The sequence below is a fragment of the Athene cunicularia genome (assembly GCF_003259725.1).
Source record: "Athene cunicularia isolate RWA chromosome 1 unlocalized genomic scaffold, athCun1 chr1_part2, whole genome shotgun sequence".
Taxonomy (NCBI): domain Eukaryota; kingdom Metazoa; phylum Chordata; class Aves; order Strigiformes; family Strigidae; genus Athene; species Athene cunicularia.
In genome coordinates, this window is record NW_020799092.1 from 13,149,345 (window position 1) to 13,170,970 (window position 21,626).

The window sequence follows — 21,626 nt, forward strand, 5'->3', positions numbered from 1 at the left end:
GGTCAGCGCTCCCGCTGGGGCGACCGGAAAGGCCGCTTCGGCGGCGGGCACGCTCCCGCGGCTCCGAATCCTCCTCAGAGGGGGTTTATCGTGCCGGTGGGAGCGTTGGCGGGTCCCTCTGGTGAGAGGACAGGAGGTGGTAACTCCTCTGCACGGAGGGAAGCAGGACGAGAGCGGGCGATTCAAACTGACACAGTTACACGCAGCTGAATCAATTTTAAAGTGCCTTTTCGCCTACTGCAACAAGTGTTATTTACTTCAAAGAGCTTTGCTCAGTCAGGAGGAACAGGGCTCACCGTCTCCTAATCTCCTTTCTGAAGCAGCTGAGTAGTAGCGATGTTACACGGCTCAGACCCACCAGAGGACGTTGGAGGCCCACATGAAGCTCTCAGGACCTTCCTTGGGTGTGCTGAGTGTTTCATTTCACACCTCAAGCACACCTTTGCAGTGGCTCTCCCAGCCGCGCCCTGCATGCTGATGGTTTGTGTCACATCGCCAAGAGGTCTCAGAAGACACGAACTGGATTACTCTTGGGTGAAATTAAACTGGAAGATGCTGTCTAGGATGTACGTAATGCACCCAGCTGGGGAGCTAGTCCGGAACAACCCCTTTCCACACACGTACGGTGGGGGTGTTGGTCATTGGCATCGACCATTTTTACCTTCACAGCTCTGCTGCTGCGCAGATGCAGCCCCTGACTCTGTGCAACCATTAAGAGAAACCCCAGGGCTGAATTTTATTTTTTAAATGCATTGCAACAATTATAGACCTTTATTTGAGGGCCCAGGTTCCTTTCACAGCAGCCTTCTGAAGTGGGAGGCTGCATGAAAGGACACTCCCACTATTTAGCCTTAGAAAATGTGCCAAATGGCACGGAGGGCCATCGAAGATCAGTGAGAATCCTAGCAGGGACAGGCTGACGCTGGCAGAGTGTCAACATCCCAAGTGTTACACTGGTGGGAGACAGAAGCAACATCTCTAGTCTCTGGCATCAAGTGCTGGACACTGTTCTTCCCAGTGTCCAGGCAGCACCTAGAGGCCCTGTCACACATTGAGAGGGACAGACAGATGATAGGTTTCCTTTTTCCAAATGCCTCACAAAGGTTTCAGAGCCATCTCCCCTGAGCCCTGTGTTGGAGAGATTTCTTCTGGTTTGGGAAAGTGCATCCAGAGAGTTTTATATCTCATTGTGGAGGTGGAAAGACATGAAGTTTCTTAAGATGGAGACAAATCCTGTGGTGGGGGAGGCCTGTGAGTGGCACTGCCCCTGGGCTCCTCTGCCTCCCCAGGGATAAGGTCAACACTGCAGTTTGTGTTGTAACACTTGTGTTCCTCCTTCCTACCTTGCCAGAGGCTGCAGATGCACGTGGCACCAACTCGAGCTGGAATCATGGTGCTACTTCTGCCACTGCAAACAGAAAGGGCTGCCAATATCCAGCTACCTCTGGTACCCCCACGGCTGAAAACCTGAAGCTGTGTGCCAGTTTAATCATTGCAAGGCAGGAATTGCATATAAGGGTATGGCACTTACTGTTGAAGTTTTTTGATGATGCGTGGGTTTGGGTTTTTTTCCAGCATGAGAGAAATAAGCCAAGTTTTTAATATTTGCTCAAAAAAAAAAAAAAAGAGAAAATAGGAAAATTTGTAATAAATACAGATCTAGATGAAACTTTATTTCCTGTTTAAAAAATGAGAATTGGACAATGTGTTCTTAGCAAGAAGTTGTCTGCATTTCTTAAATGAACAACCTTAAGTTTGGCAAAAGATAACTTTTAGCACTTTGCTAAAACTTTGGTGCATATTAAAATATTAAAATAAGTAAGCACATTTTCCTCATGTGAATGTGGTACTAAAATGGAGGGGAGCGGAAAGTGAAATTATAGGTTACCAATAGTATTGTTGACTTGTAAAGAAACAAAATCTTTTTCCTGCTAGAACTATGCTATAATAAAGATACAGAAAAGCTCTTCTCTCTGGAGAAAAATCTGAAGGAATAAGTGTGGCATGTTGATGTCTGTTATAATATAGCTACACTAAAACAATATTAAGGAACAAAATTAATCTGCCTATGTAATAAATAGTGGAATGAGGAATTTAAATAGCCCTACACTGTATTTAAAGTAAATTATATGGTCCACTTATTTATTGCAGGAGTAAGATTATCACTTACAGTAATGTTTTTAAAAACACCTCACATAAAGGTTATCTCAAGTCTACTAGCAGTCTTGAATTCCCAATCTCTTAAGCATCCCAAATCACACAATGCGTGCCCAGACCTCCATGTCTCTCATCTTCACTGGGTGCAATATGGTAGCAGTGGAAACTACAGCTCATAATAATCCCACATGCTGGGGTCACCCACCGTTAGTGGAAGCAGCAGCAAGTGAGCTGGAGGCCAGTGATGCAGGAATAGGGTCTGTCTGTCATTTAGATGACTCAGACAGGGAGCTGAGACTGCTGATGGCCCTGAGGGACCATCCTTGAACATTGGGCAGATCGTTGCTCACTTCAGGATACACCTTTCCTCACCTACTCTGAACACCCGCTTCAAAGAAACTATTTGCCAGATAAGCCAACTGGAGTATTTTTTTGCTTTGTTTGGACTTTTGTTTGTTTTCTGTTTTGGCTATGTTTCCTCTTGATAAAAGCAGGCTTTGATAGGAGTGCAGCACTTAATGACACACATCTCCTGTTCCTCAGCTCCCCTCTCCAGCTCAGTCTCTGTGCATCCCTTCCTCTTCTTGTTATGCTTCTGCTTCTAGTTATCTAACAACTGTTGCTCTGTTCTGTAAATTACTTTTAGCTCTGTGCCAACATCCTTTCTCTGTAGGCTCCCCAAAGGTTCAATTATCTGCTGCTTGCTCCTTCCCTTCTTTCCTCTTGTGTAATTTTCATTTTAACAGTAATTACCAGCTCCACACCAAAGATACCCAACTGTCCCTAGCTTTCACCACCATGGTGGCTCCACACCCCTCTTCCTGACCTCAGCCATGCTCTGAAGCACAAACAATGACTTCATCTCAACATTCATAATCGAAATGGCTCAAAGGCAGAAGTGTTTCTAAGAGGAAGAGGCAGTCTCTGAAGACACAGTTCCCCATTATTTCCCTTTTTGGCTCCTCAGGAATGGACTTGGGCTCTAAATGGCATTACTGATGGAGCTATCCCAGAAGAATCCGTCAATGATACAGTTTCACATTACAATAAGGAAATCAGCATGGTCCCATAATTAACAAACTATTAGCAAAAGTTGTGCTGATACAGTGGGTTTTGCAAACACAGTCAATGTGATTTTTACCAATAGTTACACTGCTAACATTTGTATGAGCTGGCCCGAGCTGGGGTCTGAGACTTCCTCTCGCTTTCACTGCTCACATGGCTATGCTCTGTCAGCTCTGACTTCGACAGCATTACAGTCACACCATTGCTCTCCTACAACTTACCTGTCTGGGTGGAAAGCCTCATTCATGATCCTGCCTTTTCACTGCATAACTCCCTTTTCACAGGTCTCAAGCCCTAGCTGTCCAGATAAAGTTAAGATAGAAAGGGCTGCCCTTCCTTTTCTGCTGTACAAAGGACACATTTTTACACAAACTTCACCCAGTACACCTCTAGTAGCACCTCCTTGTTGTAGATCCTGCCCCATGAATTGGCCTGAATTGCTTTCCACACTTCAGAACACTCTCTCAATATCTAGAGCACATGTTTGCACTTCCAGAAAAGTTTTTTGTATACTTTAAGATGAGAACTTTCAAAAGACTTTTCAGGCTTCAGACATTTACCATAACGAAAGATATATCTACGTTTGATCATTTTGCAAATTCATATTTTCAAATCTGACAAGTCTTGCCTAAATTTCCTCCTTCCTGTCTTAGAAGTACCAGACTCTGCTCATCATCCTTATTTCAAGAAGTTCCAAAGATGTGCCACAGGCATTTTATTGGGGAGAGTACAGAACGCAAAGCTGACCATCTCTCCCTGTGATGATACCAAGCAGACTTCTATCTACCCAAGCTAGCACTGAAGAGGAAAAAAACCTGGTTTACTGGACAGTTTAGAAGTGACTCTATACTGAGATAAATATTTACAGTGAAAATAAGGCAATTTGATCTCAATCAATACAGGAGAATCCAGCATATCCTGAATATGTTTCACCACGGTAAATCCAGGGCTTTTTATTCAAATCGAACCCATTTCAACAATGAAAGCCTTCATGTCTGCATAATCATTGTCTTGCTTGAACACTGAAACACTTCTGTATTGAAAGCCTCTCTGGGTTTTCTGAATAAAACCAAATAATCTGTATTTACACGTTTTTCCACAATCTAATAGCATCATAATTCTTAAAACATACAATTTAGTCCGTATAAGTGAATGGTTAACTCCACAGAGGGCTCTGTTTACAAAGCTATATTTTTGGAGCTTACCTGAAGGGCAGCTACTCTAACTCATATTCATAGATACCCTTTCTCCAAACAGTTCATTTGGTGCTAAATGGGAAATATCAGAAGTCTACCCATTCTTCTCAAATACTTCCATCATAGCAGAAATGTTTCCTGCTAGTGGGTTAAATTCCTCTTACCTCCAATGGCATGTTTCAGACAAAGTCCTAAACTTTTGATGCAACATAAGAATCAAAACAAACTTTGCTTTTTGTGCCTAAATCCTATGAATACAGCAGCCAAGAAGAATCACTGCAGCTTTCACCTCTTATGCCTTATACACTGTATCCAAGTATATTTTGGTACGTAATCCCAGTCCACATGCTAAAATACGTGTATACTTCTACAGCTGGACTTGTCAAATTTAAAAATAACTGTTTAGGAAGTAAAGGGGATATTTCTTACAATTCAAAGCAACTTGGGAATATAAAAGCAAAATATTGTGGAAAATTAGAAAAAAAAATCTTAACATTTCCCTTATATACAAATGGCCTATGATGTTACTTTGCATGAGGACATGACATCTTTATTAGGATTTTGACTGAGCAGGCACAAATAAATTCTAGTGTAGCAGAACTAAATGGGTTTGTGAGCTGTAAGTCTGAACAACATTGCTTTTTGCAAATGTGAACAGACCTACCAGAACAAAGTACACAAGGATGCTGTTCCCAGCTAGTCTCAAAATGTCTGATTACCAAAGAATTACTTCCCGGCCTACACACAGAGACATTACAATTCCAGAATATTAGGCTGCCCACAGGATCCATCCATACTGGTAAGATGTGCATGTTTCTGAATCGATACTACTACTTACATAAGCAATTTAAGTACAACCACTGCATAAAGTATATACTATACTACTATTCAGATGTATTTTGACAACTATCAGAACTGTGGCTACTGTCAATCCGCCCTTCTAAGTGCAGTCACAGTGTCAGTTAATTTTGGGATTACTGCAAGTTGTGGTATAATAAGATCATGAGGAGATTTTAAAATTTAGTTGTGGGTTGTTTTTTTTTTAACCTTGTATAACCTTGCTGTGTAGGGTGAGCTGACAGCATACATTCCAATAATTAAGGCAACTGCATGAGTGCTGAAAAACTACTACAAATATTACATATAAATAAATCATAGGTTTAAAGCCAGAAGGAGCCAATAAATGATTTCCTGTTAGTTTACATCATTATATTTCATTAAGTTCTAATATGTCAAACCCAGTAACATTAAAACAAGCTACCTTCTCCAGAGGTACAACCATTTTTTGATGTGAAAATAGAGATGGGAGAATTTTTTACCTCCACAAATAGTTTGTTATAATGAGGGAGAAAGAGCAATCTTCCTGTTAAAAATGTGTGATTTTTTTTTTTTTAAATTAACTTCAGGTTCAGGCTCCTGGTTCTTGTTCAGCCTTTCTCTGCTGGGATAGAGAGGCTTTTGGTAGTTTTTCATCTTCAAGATACACATATATTAATCAGTCTTCTTAATGTAATACAATATGAGCTCTTGCACAACCTTTTCCCTTCTGCTGAATCATCTGTGTTTCTGTGCCTTACCCAGTATTTCAACATCTTTTCTGAAATGTACGCACTCCTTCCATACCTAAATAAGGCTACACAACAATATAGTTTTCCCCTACTGCTCATTTTTCTGCTATTTATGCAAAAAACATTTTAGTATCTTGGCTCACAATAAGAACATTTGTCCAGTTCTAACCTTTAATCCTCTGTAGGATAGTCTCCATATTCCTAGAATCAGCCATTTTGTAGATCATTCAAATTCTCCTACAATACATAACCTGGCATTTAATTGTATTGAATGATGCAAGTCACACATTACTAACAAATTAGCAAAATCCCTAATCAGTCTTTGGAGTAAATGCCAATTTTTGTTTTCTGCCCCAAAACTGTGGAATAAAATTGACTAATATGGGTCTTGGAACCTTTCCCAGGAAATCCTTTTGGAAATGCCAATAATTCTTTACTCGACATCTTAAAGAGTAGTTGTCAGTGGTAGAAAACACTTGGCTTTCTAAAGCAGTTCTTGGATTGAAGGTCCACATGTGTTTTGGCAAGAGAAAACAACATTTTACATGATCACACTATCACACATAAAGAGCATGTAAAATACTTCGCAATTCCTGTGCTTGGACAAATAAAATGGATTTATGGATCAGCACTACTGCACTTCACCCACCCCCTCAATAAGAATGGTTCATAGACAAGTGGCAGACTGAAAAAAAAGTTCAAGTTCCACTTGAATTTTGACACACCAGCAGATATATTAGGAATGTTGTAATTTTATTCTATTCAGTCTTTCAAGTAATAAGGAATACTGGTAAGGAAGACAGGAAATTAAACATTTACATCCTTCTTCCCCCAATACTTCCTCCCAGTCTTACAAACCTCAGTGTCAAAGCTTAGTCTTTATCCAGACACGCTTCATGGCTTTCAAGTGAAGAAAATGTAATTTCATAGGCAATTCTTTAGCTTGGAAGAGTTGAAAATAAACAGAAACTCATTTATTTCTATAGGTTCAAGAGACCTTTTTGCTAGCTTCACATCAGCTGAATTTAAGTAGATGGATACTGCTGAATAAGTGGCTAATACTTCATTATGTAGCAATTTTCAGGAGCAGCCTTCCAAGACCTGTGATAACTGATATCTTCAAATCAGTAGCATGTTATTTCACATACAAACTCACTTTAATTAGCTAAACTTACCTGAGAAAGTACTAGTCTGCTAAGAAAGACTGAGACTAAATGATGGATAGCATTGTTTAATTACCTTCCTCAACTCTCCACATAGCGTCAGTACCCAAGTTGTTCATGGATCAGGTTCTGAACAGTTCCACATTTGCAGCTAAACTAATCCGTGCATACACTTTAAAACAGCCTCTTTAACTTGTAGTAGTAGTTGAGCATCCAGGTGCAGACTGCCAGCCACCCACACTAAAGTCTGTTTGTGACAAGTTTGACCTCAAGAACACATACCGTAAGGGACAGCAAGCCAGTCACAAAAAAGGATATACAATTGAAATGGGCCTTGACTTCCTAAGGGAATTTCTCCTCCTGCGTTGCTTTAACTGGTGCTATAAAAACCACTCTTTCTCCAAATCTTCTACCTCTCCCAAACACTGAATGAGGATCTCCATGGCTGCTACCACATCCAAAAGAAACTGTCTGCTTTCAGACACTAAGTTCTTTTCAATGGGAAAGGAAATGCTGGTAGCCTGTAGGCTTATACTTCAGAAATATATTATTCCACTTCTGTCACATTCAACAAGGTAGGAAAAGTAAGTAGGAGACAGAGGCACTGAAATCCCTTTTCCAGCAGAGTTCTGCTCTCAGTCTACAAGGTGGACAAGATTTGCTGAAGCAACAGTAACCCGCAGCTATAAACTGGGCTGAAGCCATGTCCTAACCCTTTTCATGACTTCATCTGTTTTCTATAGTGGCAATGCCCTGCTGTTTGTTATGAAGATAATTCTCATATAGCTAGAGTTATATTTATCATGTAGGAACTAGGCACTCCAATTCAGTTATGGTTCAGTAGCAGCAACGGCTGTAGCAAAAGTTGACCATGATTTGTTGGTACCTAACCATAATACTGTTTAAAGCTACAAAGGCAGATAATGTAGTGGTTAAGGAAGATATTAGATAACTTTTATTATGGGATTCCTCTGTGTGTTAGGATAAATTGGGAGGAAGGGGATGAGATGACACTTGCTAGTGTAGTAATTTCCTCCCCCCCAAATATTCAAAACAAGTGTTGATGTTGCTGGTTCTTGCAGATGAGTTCTGTAAGAGGTTTACTTTTTCCACCATATTAAATCAGCCAGGTTTGTCCCAATTAGGTTAGAAACAAGCAAAGGAAAGCCATTTAAAAGTAGTTATACTGTCAAGGGGAGAGTCAGATCTAATATGCTTTAGTACATACTTTCTATACATGGTCTTTTTCAAATAAAATTTCCAGTTACATCCTGAAGTGCCTAAGCACCAAACCAGTAATCATTTAAACCATTTTAAAAGCTGCTTCTCACATAAAAAAAGGTCAGTCAAGCAAATTAGATCTTCAACTAGATCCTCCTGTGCTTATTAACTTCATTATAACCATATATGTGGTTATAATTTGCTTCAAATAAAGGTGAAGGTGAATACACTGACCCCTACCACAGATACGAAGGTAAGACGAAGTCATAAGCATATTCCCGATATATCAGTCATCATGTACTTTCTATATCAGTCTTACCAGGTGCCATCTCTCAGCTGAAACAGCAATATCATCTGGCACATTAGGAATGGCTCACATACAATATCACAACATTAACTGCAGATTTCCTCAAGTCTTCTGTCACTGGATGCCAGGAAACAGACAGGCAGGAGCTGCTCTCACATATGACTAATTCCAGCCTATCAATGTCCCATTCCCAAAACTAGGATGCCAGCTAATACCTCAGCTTTAGCAGACCCGTAATTCATTCTCTAAGCCATAGATTTTTGCTTTTAAATTTTTTAGTTCTCCTTGAATTCTACGGGTTAGTTTGTTTCCCTGGCGGATCTCATGTAGAATTGCAAGATCCTGGTCTGGTCCAATATTCAGAGTCACCTAAAAAGGAGAAGAAATACAGATTAACAAAGCTGTTTGAGATACAACTTAGTATTAAGATGAGGATAGGAGAGCGAGCGAGCTCTAAAGGAGACCTGCTGTAGGTCTCCTTTATCTACTTTAGGGGATACTTAATCTAATATCACTAGGCTAATGCATATCACCAATAGAAAGGTTCTCCAGAACCAAAAATAAAGAACAAAGCTTTAATATATTTTGGTGTTCTATTACTTGCAAGGAAGAAATCTGGATAGAATGTAGTCAAGTTTACCCATAACCTGCTGAGTCGTTTCTAATTCCTGTATTATTTAGACACCCACAAAAAGAGGCAAGTTTAAATATTTATCAACTAACGTTTATCTAGTTCTAAGTACCTCACCTGATATGATGACATTTTGTCATCTTTTGCTCCTAGAACTAGAGGTGTTTTAACTACTGTGGCCAACCTGCTGCCTTCTGAACTGCACAGGATTCAGGAGCAGTTCAAGTACAACGCCCATGCCATATGGTCCATACTGAGCTGAACAAAGGCTGCTGGATACTCAGAATTCCCTTCACCAAGCTAGCCAGGGCTGCCATTTCCTGTCACCCTGGCAGTGTAGCCTTGGAAACTGCTCTCAAAACCCTCTTTTCTCTCCACCCTTTAGAGTGTCTCATTGTCATCATGTAGTTCTTAGTCAAAGATTTTAATAAGCAAATCAGAAAATTTAGCCATCTGTAGTCATTTTGTCCTCAAGTGATGAGAAAGATTTGAAGATCACGCTAAAGACTTCTAGCAAGTATTTTGTTCCTCCGCCCTCTTGTGGTTAAAAGTGTGCACACCCACAGTTACAAAATACACAGGTCTGTAGTGAAGGTACCCGCAGGCAATTTCTTCCCCGTTCACATATGCTCTTTAGTCCTTATAGAATTAAAAACCTCACAGCCCAACAAATTTTTTAAAAAATCGAAGCCTTTAGTGAAGACACATATATTAGTCTAAGTAAACTGAACTGTGCACCAAAAGTATAGAAAACAAGTGTATTGGTGGTACTGCCAGATTCCTGAAGGAGTGTCAGTTGGAGCTATGCCTAGATTATCCTCTCATACATATATTAGATAAATATCTCAACCTAAACTCCAAGCAACATCAAGGCTGTGGCTCCCCTTCTAAGCTGTTCCAATGTTCATCTACATATCTGGAAGCTTCTACAGAGTATGCAGCTTCAACTACCAGCCATTGCTTCTGCAGTGATTTTTGCAAGTTACAAATAAGATATTAACAAAGGAATAAATAGAATATTCACAACACTTAAGTCAATGATCTACCTCTTACTGGAGGAAAACAAAACATTATGGCCCCCAGAAAGAAAACTAGTAATTTTCTTTGCAGGATTTACTTCTGCAAAACTACTTCACTGCCTTGCAATTTTGACAGCTGAGTGAGCTACAGGTATCAGATAAGAACTTTCAGAGTTGCAACAGAAATACACAGCTAATGTATAATTGGGACAGTTCTTGACAAGCTTTATGTCTGACTGATTAACAAAGACAAAACTTTTTTGCTTCATAAAATATGTAAAAGGGCAAGTTTTGTCAAATATCAATATCTAAAGGAAAACTTGAAGAAATTACTTCCTTAACTCTAGGGAACTAATGCATTTAAATACTGAGAATACACCTATATAGGGTAAACCCATAGTAAGTCTGACTCAGAAATGCTTAGCTGTTACCTTAAAAAGCTGCTTCTCTACATCTTTCAGCTTCTGCCGAAGCTGTTTAATGTCATTCTTAAAGCCTTCCACTTCCATATTACGACGTTTTTCTAAGGCCTCATATCGCTGAGTCATCAGCTTCAGCCGCTTCCCCATCTTTTCTGAGCGTGCCTATGGAGATAAAAACTCAATAAGGTATGCAAAATAAACGCTGCAAGATCATCACATAGCTAGCAGATGATTACAGACTAATTACCTTAAAGAGTTCTCTGCCAACATCTCTCTCCTCACAAATCCTAGCCAGCTCACCTTCCAGGGTGACACACTGCTCTCTATACATGCTTGACAGGCGCTGTTCCTGCTGTAGCTGTTCTTGCAGTGACTAGGATATAGGAGGAACAGAAAGAATCAACTCAAAAGCCAGCGCTCACATGTCCTCTGCTCTGGAAAAGCAAGTGTGATAGATTGACAATATGACAGGCAAATAAAAATGAACAGCTGGAGCTACAGCTAATGAAACACCTAGGTAAGAACAATACTCTTAACACCACTTCTATTACCAAAACCTTTTAATTAGGTTATCAGTTTTGCATGACTGTTCATCATCAGTTAAAGAACTCTCTCTTCTCTTTAAAAGGAATATTCAACTAATGCTGTAATTCCCCTTTTCACAGCTGCTTGCCCAGTACTGCATTTCAGCAGCATCTACATTCAGTGTTAGATGAAAACAATTCCCTATTGCCGTTTACCCACTTCAGATCTTTTAACTTCTCACTGGAGGTATACTAGAAGGGGAAAAAAATCCTGACAACTGTAGAAGAGCTGGGGGACATGAACTGAGAGGGCTTACACTACCCAACCCACAGCAAGAAAGATATCGACACTATGTTCTAAGGCCATTAGCTGAAAGCATTTACATTAAAAGAAAGGTGTGTGCAACAAGCAGTTTAAGAACTGTTGGCCCACATATCAGGTGGCTTGCAGAAGTAAGGATTTGTTCTGGACATAAAAGAAACTGACAGTGAAGTGCTACCATAAATCCCAACTATACATTTTCTCTGGAATTTGTAAGCAATTATGATTTTGAGGCAGGAGAGGGTTTTTTTACATTAGTGCTAACAACAATGTAACTTATGGCAAGCCAGTACAACTTTGAAACAGCTGCTAGCTACTACCTATCTTGACAAAACCCAGATGCTTGCAATTTTCCAGTCAAAAATTGTTAAAGAGCCTCTACCTAGGACAAAAAAATTACCTTTATTTCTCTGCTGTGGGGCTTCCAAGCTCCATTATCTGCTTGAAGCATCTTCTTGGTATCTCTCTGCTTCTTCTCTCTTCCTGGCTCCCTGCTGATAATAAGCTGATCCATATCTTTGTCAAGTTTCCTCATCAGACTGTCCTTCTCTGCCATCCATGCTTTCTCATTGGCTCGGGCATCAAACTTGAGCTGGAGAAAGTCACGGGTACTCTCATATAAGAGATTTTGGGTCTTATGGAGTCTGTAAAAAGGGATCCGAGTGGAGTTAACTACTTTCCTAGTTCCTACATTTATTATATATTATTATTGCAAATTGGAAGAAGCATGGAAGTAAAAGATAGGTGCTTTCCTAACAAGTTTAGCTCTTCTCATCTAATGAAAGAATTTATATTCTTCCAATGTGAAATAGGATTTTTAATATGTAGGTCATTCCATCTTCCACACACACTACCAGATGGCTGCATAATTTGCTTTTCTGCGTGCTTCAAGAAGCAACATACTGAAAGCCAAAATATTTCTATTGTTCCTCTCTCTTCTCATCTCATGACTACATCATGGTCTTTCTCTCATACTCACTTATCTGTTATAGTTTTGATCTTGTCCTTGTCCCTCTGATGCTGGACTTGGGCTTCCTCCATGTGAATCCGCCTGTCCTCTAGTAGTGCTTCAACCTGTTCCTTGGATAATCGTGTCTGTTCTTCTATCTGAGCTTGCAGGGCCTCCACCTGAATAAGCAAAGACATTACTGAATAAGACCTCACAGTAGCTCTGATCATGTCATTGGAAGTCTCTCAAATTCCAAGATACAGATCAAAGATTCTACCCAATAATACCTTTGAGAGTTCTAATTTCATTTCTGAAACTTCAATTTTGTTTTAATGCTAAGTATTTCAAACAACTAAAACATTTTAAGAAAAAAAAACCATACAATCATCAAGACATAGATTGAAGATATCAGAAAGATTTAAATTGCACACAGGATGTGACAAATCCTGTGAAATATGCAGACATGTCTGTCCCTATGCTACCATCTTCCAATGAAATGGTGATATGAAAATACCTAAATTCTAGGAATTTCTTGAACAAAAGAAATTACTCAACCAGAATTAATTACTAAATGTTAACAAGATAATGAGTGAAGGAGTGGGATGCAAAGAATCTTGATCTAGGGCACATAGTCAGGGAGACAAATAGGAACAAGTAACTGAAAAATGTCCATCTGGCCTATCTGAAAAAACTTGGTGTATATTGAGCTCTCTTATTTTTATGACAATTTTGTATGATGCTTTTGCTCCAGAATAAATATTGTTAGACAGCTAACTGGCCACTAGGTTAATCACCACTGCCCTTGAACACATAATAATAAATAAATAAATACATCTATCTGCTGTACAAGTTTGCTCTTTAATTTGCTTCTCCTGACTCATCCTTCCTCATGCACTACATACAGCTTCTGGTATCTTCCTTAATTCATGATTCCATATATTTTACCTTTCATTTTGTCATGCTATCTACACCCTGCTTTTCACGGAAGTCTAGTAAAGGGAACATTTCATTGCACTAGTGCATATTATCGGGGCTGCCTAATTCCATCTCAGACACATTGCTTTTCTCAGACTTACACAAAATACCCAACCCTGCAGATCTTCTGTGAGTTTAATAAAAATTCATAGCCACAACCAAATTATGGGAGATATCAATTACACATTCTGTATTTAAGGGCAACACATTCTAGTTGACATTCCTGGAACAACTGCTTATGAAAAGCTTCCAGAATCAGACCTAAGATCTAAGCCTACATTCATCGCAAAGAAACAGCTACGTAAACAGACAAAAAGTAGAAAACCATAGTATGATGTGGGAACTAATAAAATTGGTATGTCTACATCTTACCTAAGCAGGCAGCATATTTGTCTATCATAATTTCCTGGACAGCCAGGAATTACGTCATCAGTTAGAAAATGTTTTTACCTGAAGTAGAAGTGCTTGATTATCTCTCTGATATCTCTCAGGACTTTCTGGTTTCTTTCCTTTTACTGATGGTTTTGAAGTGCTCCTCTTGGTGGCTACTGCAGAAATTTAACAGAAGTAGAAAAGGGTTTTCCAATCTCCCCACAGTACTTTTCCAAACATGAAATATTGTATATTTTGGCAGGCCTGCAAGCCACTGCTACAGTCACAAGGACTTCTAGGAGGACTAGTTATAAGAAAAGAGTTTCAGAACTTACAGTGTTTGCATACCTTTATCCCACACTATTACACTACAATATTTAGCAACCTACTAATTCTCTTGGCATATATAGAAAGCAAACTTAAATTTTATTAAAGAAATGATGAATAGGCAGATGACACAGCTGCACAAGCATCAAGCCTTGAATGAGTTTTGAGCTTGTTTGCTAATTTCAGTCAATTTGGAAGAGGCAGTTCTTTCAAAAGAGAAAATCAGTAAATTGGCATACAGATCCACCCTCCTGTCTACACTAAATGCATGCAGAACCTCACACCTTGGAAAGGCTGTGGCTAACAGTGCCTGTCCAGATGGTACCTGCACAGTTCCAAAGCAGCCATTCCACAGTCATACCAGCCTCTTCCTTAACTGAGCAGATCATAGACACAAAAGCCAGCTTAGGTTATTTTAAAAGATTTTGAACAGAAGCCAAGAGTAAGACATGTGTATGTATGTACACATGGATACATTCAGGGAACTTAGTGGAGGTATGTCAAAGTATTCAGGGTCAAGAATTATTTTTGTATACTCGATGCAAATACACAGAGAAACAAGTGTCAACAGTTGAGTTGCTGTTAATCAGCTTGGTGTGGTACCTGTTCTAGTAGTATCATTTTGTTCATGTGACTCTCTGGATTTAGCTGGCCTTTGCAGAACAGTAACCTGTAGAAACAAGATTAGATATCTATGGTGAACATCTGACTTCTCCAAAGTTGCAGTGATTAAGAACAAATCTTAAAGAGTAAAATGAGATATCCAAAAGAACAGCATTACCTTATGTCTACCACAAGACAAGGAAGACATTCACAAGTGTAATGTCCATGTTGAAAAGTTTCCTTTATCATGGCTGAGTTTTGCCATTTCTGCCTCTATTTTTTTTTTTCCACTGAAACTGGAAAGTAATCCTGCCTTTGCTGGCTTCATTAGGATGAAAATCAGCACCCTCAGCAGGAAAAGGAGCATTTTGAGGACAGAGAGAAGAGGAAGGTGAAGATGAAGATTATGTTATTTTCTTCTTTCATACTCCTCCTTGCCTTAGCAAGGGAGAACATAAAGCTTGATTTATCAGCATATTCACTCAAGCTACTGAACAAGCCTGGGATAAAAAGCGAACCAATAAAACTATTTAAACAACTCAACTGCTGAACTGAAACTCACTTAACAAAAAGAGGAGGCCATGAGGGAGCACGCTATAACCCCAATGCTCGTGTTGAGGTTGATGCTATATAATAGGTCTAATTTTAGAGCTACTCTATATCAGGGAATTTCAAAGCTTCTGCGCAATTTTTGAACTGCTTGAGCAGTGCAGAGCAACCACAAATGATGCAGCATATTTCAGCCTTTTACTGCACCTTATTCCAAGATAAATCCTATATTCCATCAGTCTCTGTATGTTTGAATCATTCCCGATTTGTGACTTCCTTTAGTAGGTTCAACTATGCTGCAGTTCATATGCACGGTCATTTAATTAATTTGACATTATTTCTGAAACATGCAATACCATATTACGTAGAGAGGATGGCTCTTCTGCAGTCTCCTGCCCAGCAAACTGCTGCATTAACCTCAACACTGCTTTATTGTTTATTGAGGCCCTAAGAGATAGGCACTCTGAGATAGCTGATCATCAAACACCACACCTGGTCATTTTCTGCAGTTCCTTTTTTCTCTTTCTCTTTGAGGTGTTCTCTCCAACTTCTCAATGACAATTTGCCAAATGGTTTCAGACTCCTATGTGAGATTTAGGAGGCTGATCAGGAGGTATGTTTTGAAGACACAAGGGGACTGATGCTAAGAGGACCTGCTTCCAGTGTGCTTGTTCCTATTTGTCTGTCAGCAGCTATACTAAAACCTGGATGTTGCTACAGAGCTACAAATCCCTTCTGCTTTGGGCTCATTTAGAAACTTTTGACTTACAGGACAGATCTGGTTTGTGGTCAGCCTCTGGGGTACAGATCTTCATGCTACAATTAAAAGCAGAGTTCTACAGACAAATGGAACTTGCCTTATGTGGAGGTTCCGTGTGAAAATACGTAACTTCTCCTTTGTCTGTTCCCATTAAAGCCAGGAGATGTTGAATTTTTTTTCTATCCTCCAGTTCCCTGGAATTCAAAGAAAGTGGTCAGCATGTCATTTTAAAATACATCAAGACATTGTGACATACTATCCTTCTAATTCACTCATTAATGCAAGTTCCAAACTGTTGAAGTTCTTGAGAACACTGCTTTAAAAACACACTCCCAAAGACATTGCTGATGTAGTAACACCACTGATTCTGCTGGCATGGAAAAGCAATCTCTTAAAGTATGTCTTTACTACATAGGCTGATATAGCCATAGCACATAGTGGTAAAGAATTTGCATTCTAGAGTTATGAACTCTGGTTATAAAATCCTTTATAAAAATCTGGTGTATACAAAATACTTTCAGATACTTCATTCAGTAGATTTTAACTGTTCCCTGGTTTTAAAGCAAACTACATTAAGGGCTGTATCAGACTTTTCATCACTCTTGAGAAGTGACAAAGTACACCAACACATGTTTTGACAAGTTCTTAAAACTTTAATAGAAAACTTGATATTATCACCCACAAATATTCTGAAGAAAGCATGGAACTACTTTGCCACTGGCAGCTAGTCTGATACAGCAGGTTATATTCCTGTTCACCAACTAAATGTCATTAAATAAGAGTGGCTGTCAATATGATCTCATAGAGTGAGGGGAAACTTTGCTTTGGTCTGTATTTTCTATTTGAGCTTAAATGTTTTTAGGGCTGAAGGAGGAAGTTTTGCCAGGCAGGTACAAGGTCTGTGTATTGGGTTTGTGTGGCAAGGTTTCAGCAGCAGGAAGCTACAGGGATGGCTTCTGTGAGAAGATGCCAGAAGCTTCCCCCGTGTCCAACAGAGCCAATGCCAGACAGCTCCAAGATGAACCCACCACTGGCCAAGGTTGAGCCCATCAGCAATGGTAGTAGCACCTCTGTGATAACATATTTAAGAACAGGAAAAAACTGCAGAGCAGCAGCCAGAAGGGAGTGAGAATATGTGAGATACAACTCTGCAGACAGCAAGGTCATGGAAGGAAGGGGAGGAGGTGCTCCAGGTGGCAGAGCAGATATTCCCCTGCAGCCCGTGGGGCAGCCCATGGTGAGGCAGGCTGTGCCCCTGCACCCATGGAAGTTAACGGTGAACCTGCAGCCCATGGAGGGACCCTATGCCAGAGCAGGTGGATGCCCAAAGGAGACTGTGACCCCATGGGGGATCCATGCTGGAGCAGTCTGTTCCTGAAGGACCACAACCTGTGTTATGGACACATGGAAAGGACTCACACTTGAGCAGTTCATGAAGAACTGCAGCCCATGGGAAGGACTCATGTTAGTAGAGGACTGTCTCCTATGTGAGGGACCCCACGCTGGAGCAGAGGAAGAGAGCAAAAAGGAAGGAGCAGCAGAGACAACATATGATGAACTGACTGCAATGTCCACTCCCTGTCCCCCTGTGCTGCTCAAGGGTAGGAGGTAGAAAATTTGGGAGTGAAGTTGAGTCCGGAAAGAAGGGAAGGGTGGGGGGGAAGTTGTTTTAAGATTTGTTTTTATTTCTCATTATCCTACTCTGATTTGATTGGTAATTAATTTCCCATGATGACTCTGTTTTGCCCATGATGGTAATTGGTGAGTGACCTCCCTGTCCTTATCTCGACCCACAAGTCTTTCATTGCATTTTTTTGTCCCCTGTCCAGCTGAGGAGAGTGACAGAGAAGCTTGGTGGGCACCTGACATCCAGCCAGGGTCAACCCACCACAGTCCGCTTAAATCAGAACCTCCGCATTCAAAGTGGCAACTCACAATTCAAATCTGAATCTATGATCAACTTCTGCTCTTCCTTCTACTAACAGAATAAGAGGCATAATAAGTGGAAACATATTTAGCATCCCAACAGATTGCATTCCACCTCCAAGACTGGTACTATTTCATAGGAGCCCTCTCTGGAAAGCGTGGCATAATTGCTTCTTTGAAGACTCGAGATCTGGGTAAGAACTAGAACATAATGCATGCAATTGCTACTGCCAGTGACCCAGCCCACCAGCTAAGACAGCACACCTGATTTTCAGCCGGTCATTCTCTGAGTAAAGACGAAGGACATGCTCCCTCTCCTGGAAGAGGTAGACTTGCATATCACTCAAAGCCTTTTGCAACTCCACAATCTCCTCTTCTCGCTGATGAACCTCCCATTGCAATTTGTGCTAGGTAGAGAGAATGAGGTACTTGAAATGATACAGAGCATTGAGCAACACTTAGAAAATTCAGACTGCTTGTGCCCTGAGCCTGTAACTGGTATAGAACAACTGCCAGGTCAAGTGAATTATTTTTTTCCTCTTACAAAATTTGACCAAATGAGGGCAGTATTGGAAAAATTGTTAAAAAAATGTTTTAACGGGGAGTTCAGAACCCTGAGAATCATTGTCACTATACAACAGTCTTATAAGGCCTAAGCTAGGGTCTCCTGTTCCCAGTGGTTGCACTTCTGAACTGACAGAATGGCACAGGTATGGGGAGTCTGACATCAACAAAAACCTAGCAAAGCCTCTGGAGTAGCATTGCTCTTAAAAGAAATTAATAAAGAATAAACATTAAAATATCCATATGGTTTAGTAGTGAGAAATCTGGCTAGTTACTAAGTTTCATTAGTGATTTTCCACCTGGTGTTCCACCTGTGGGGTTTTTTTGAAAACCATTCCCACAGGAGAGAAGGCACTATTTTGGAACCTACCTCTCTTTTTCCCATATGCTGAATGAAAATAACATGTACAACCACATATTTCCCAAGGACTTTTGGGCTGCTTCAAGCATGACAAATACTTATAAAGGGGCCTCAATCACTTCAGAGGTGATCATTGTATTCCCAAAGGGCCATTCACAATTAAAAGATGACTGCTAGACAGATGTATGCTGTAAGGCATATCAAGAGAACTAAATATTGTACAGATACTCTGTAGGCTTTCTTCCTCTCAAAAGGCAAAGGTTTTTACATTTTGAAGTCTCTTTTAAATTTGCATTTATTTGCCAAGTAGTATACTGCTGAATAGTCTACAGCCAAGCTTATGAATTCCACTGCAGTAAATACAAATTGTATCTGTATCTCAAAGCCCACTACATTTGGACGAAAGAACATTCATTCTTCACTATGACAAACAAGGGAAAGAAGTTGGACAACATGGAAATCAAACATCTAAACTCAGGCTTTAATTTTAAAATGACAGAAACAACCAACCCACTGTGAAGATATAACCAAACTACTGCAACTTAAGAATAGAATATCCTACAGGCATGTTTCTGTTTGCTTTGACAAACAGGTCAAACAGCTAGATTTTACAATCAAACCCTGAAACCTACTTAATTTATCTTAGCTCAATTCTACCACATTATTGGTACATCTTAAGACCATCTGTGCTTTCAGCTGATGAAAAAATATTGTTTGTGTAAGGATACTTAGCCCAACATCATCCAAAAACTCTTTTCCTAACCTGCTCATCATACGTTTCTTTGTATCTCTCCAGCCTTTTTACCAAATCCTCATGTTCCTCATCAAAGTCAGCAATCTTCTTGCGGTAGTATTCCAGCAGCTCCCGGGAGGGACGGAGAAAGGCCAAGCGCTCATTGATTGAAGGGAGAGGAGTAAAGTCCTCCTGACCTGGAGACTGAGAACTAGCATATCTGGATGAGACATGGGGGGTTGCCAGCCTAGACAGAAACAGTTTCTAATGACATATAAGCTTCAGGCAATAAAATTAAAAAACTTTTTAAAATAGTTAAAAATAGATTTTCAATTTTAACAGAGGTTCCATTTCAAAAACAGATTATCTTGTCTGTGCTCCAGGTATTAACAGGAGATCAGATTGAGGAGAACCAGAAGCTTTGATACAGAACAGCTTGCAGGCTTTACTGTATGGCGGACATGGAGCCAACTGATGGAAAAGGGAGAAAGAAAAATGTTATGGAAAGTCTCACAGGTTATTTTGGAAGGGTGAACCTGAAAGGAAGGGGAGGAAAGAAAAGAACGATAACAAAGAAGACAAAAAGTCCATTGTTGTGCAATTAGAAGCATCAGCAACTGTAAGAGAAACAGGAAGACATAATCCGTGACAATTACTATCTGATATCCAGAGAGAAAAACCTATCTAAAGACTGTTGATTAAAAACAAGAATTCAAGTTAGCTGTCTCAAGTCACCATAATTTAAAGTGTAGGTCTAAGAATCTACATGCTTTCCTTTCTGGCATACTTAATGTCTTATCCACATAGCTTGTCCACCCTTGATAGTGAAATAGAAGCTTCCAAGTTCTTGAATCTTATGTTGAGGTACTAGATAGAAATCATGTCAATATTACATAAGTTAAATCAAAATGGATGTATAATTACGTATCTGATTTCTTTTAAGCAATGCTTGCTGCATTCAAGCATTTAATCTGCTCAAACGGCATGAAATTTGCAGAGCTGCACACAAATGCCAAAATTCTCTTGCACACTTTTAATTATGTTGACCTGACACTTTCTTTTAATGATACCATGAATGACACAGTTAAAGCTAAGAAGCTTCTTTAATAAAGATCTGCTTAACAAAAAATACAGCCCAGAATCTTATTCTGGAGCCAGTGTCAGAACTTTGATCATAAAGTGATCTGGCACGTGACACCGAGGCAGTGACCTTTATGGAGCAGCTCACCAAAGCTGCTTAGCTCAGAACCCCTGTGTTACAGCCATGAAAACGTGCCAAGCTCCCTAATTCCTGGCACTGCAGAAAAGTATTAAATATGCAATAATATGATTATTTCATGTAGGAGCTTTCCCACCAGCTGTGCTCAGAAATGCCTTAAACACCACGCTTAGAAAAATAAACAACAGTGACAGAAGAAAAAACCTAACAGAAGCACACTTTATTTACCGAACTAAAGAAGAGTAGAAACGGAAAGGCGCAAAGATAAGGAATCACAGCAGGTACGAAGCGGACAAAACGTTAAGCCTGGCTACGGGACAGAGAGCGAGCTCCGGGGCCAGAGCCCGCAGAGCGGTTTCGGCGCGGGGCGCCCATGGAGGCAGCCCCCACACTACCTTCTGGAGCGAGGGGAGTCCGTCGCGCTCATGGCGCCCCTGCGGAGGAGCCGGGCTCACCGCGGGCAGAAGCTTCGGCCGCGGGTGCCGCGGGAGGCTGCCGGAGGCACGGGTGCTCGGCAGAAGCAGGAACTAGGGCACGCTGCAGGCCCCACTGCGGACGGCCGCAGCCGCACGGAGAAGCCCCCGGGGCGCCCTGCCAAACAACCCAGGGACAAGCTCCCGGGACGGCCCCAACGGCAAAATAACCGCCACAACGGCCCCTCCGCCACTGACGCGGCGAGACAGCCCGCCGCCC

At 40.5% G+C, this 21,626-nt stretch overlaps 1 protein-coding gene across 4 annotated transcripts; it reads right to left on the bottom strand.

The window, feature by feature from the left end:
- Positions 1-1,704: 1,704 nt before the first annotated feature.
- On the bottom strand, positions 1,705-21,556 carry CCDC77 (coiled-coil domain containing 77). Of its 4 annotated transcripts, none has more exons than XM_026862038.1 (12): positions 21,329-21,556; positions 19,745-19,961; positions 18,321-18,463; positions 16,228-16,324; positions 14,822-14,888; positions 13,970-14,067; positions 12,575-12,723; positions 11,996-12,239; positions 10,997-11,122; positions 10,759-10,911; positions 8,893-9,046; positions 1,705-4,020 (listed from the first exon to the last, which is right to left on the bottom strand). In XM_026862038.1, the coding sequence occupies exons 1-11, from the start codon at positions 21,358-21,360 to the stop codon at positions 8,900-8,902; spliced, it is 1,473 nt and encodes a 490-aa protein (XP_026717839.1). In that variant the 5' UTR covers positions 21,361-21,556; the 3' UTR covers positions 1,705-4,020; positions 8,893-8,899. The 4 variants fall into 4 exon arrangements, with proteins under 4 accessions (XP_026717839.1, XP_026717848.1, XP_026717851.1 ...); XM_026862047.1 differs by lacking the exon at positions 1,705-4,020 and adding an exon at positions 4,088-4,281; XM_026862050.1 differs by lacking the exon at positions 1,705-4,020 and having other exon boundaries at positions 5,454-9,046; positions 13,970-14,064.
- Between the last annotated feature and the right edge of the window lie 70 nt (positions 21,557-21,626).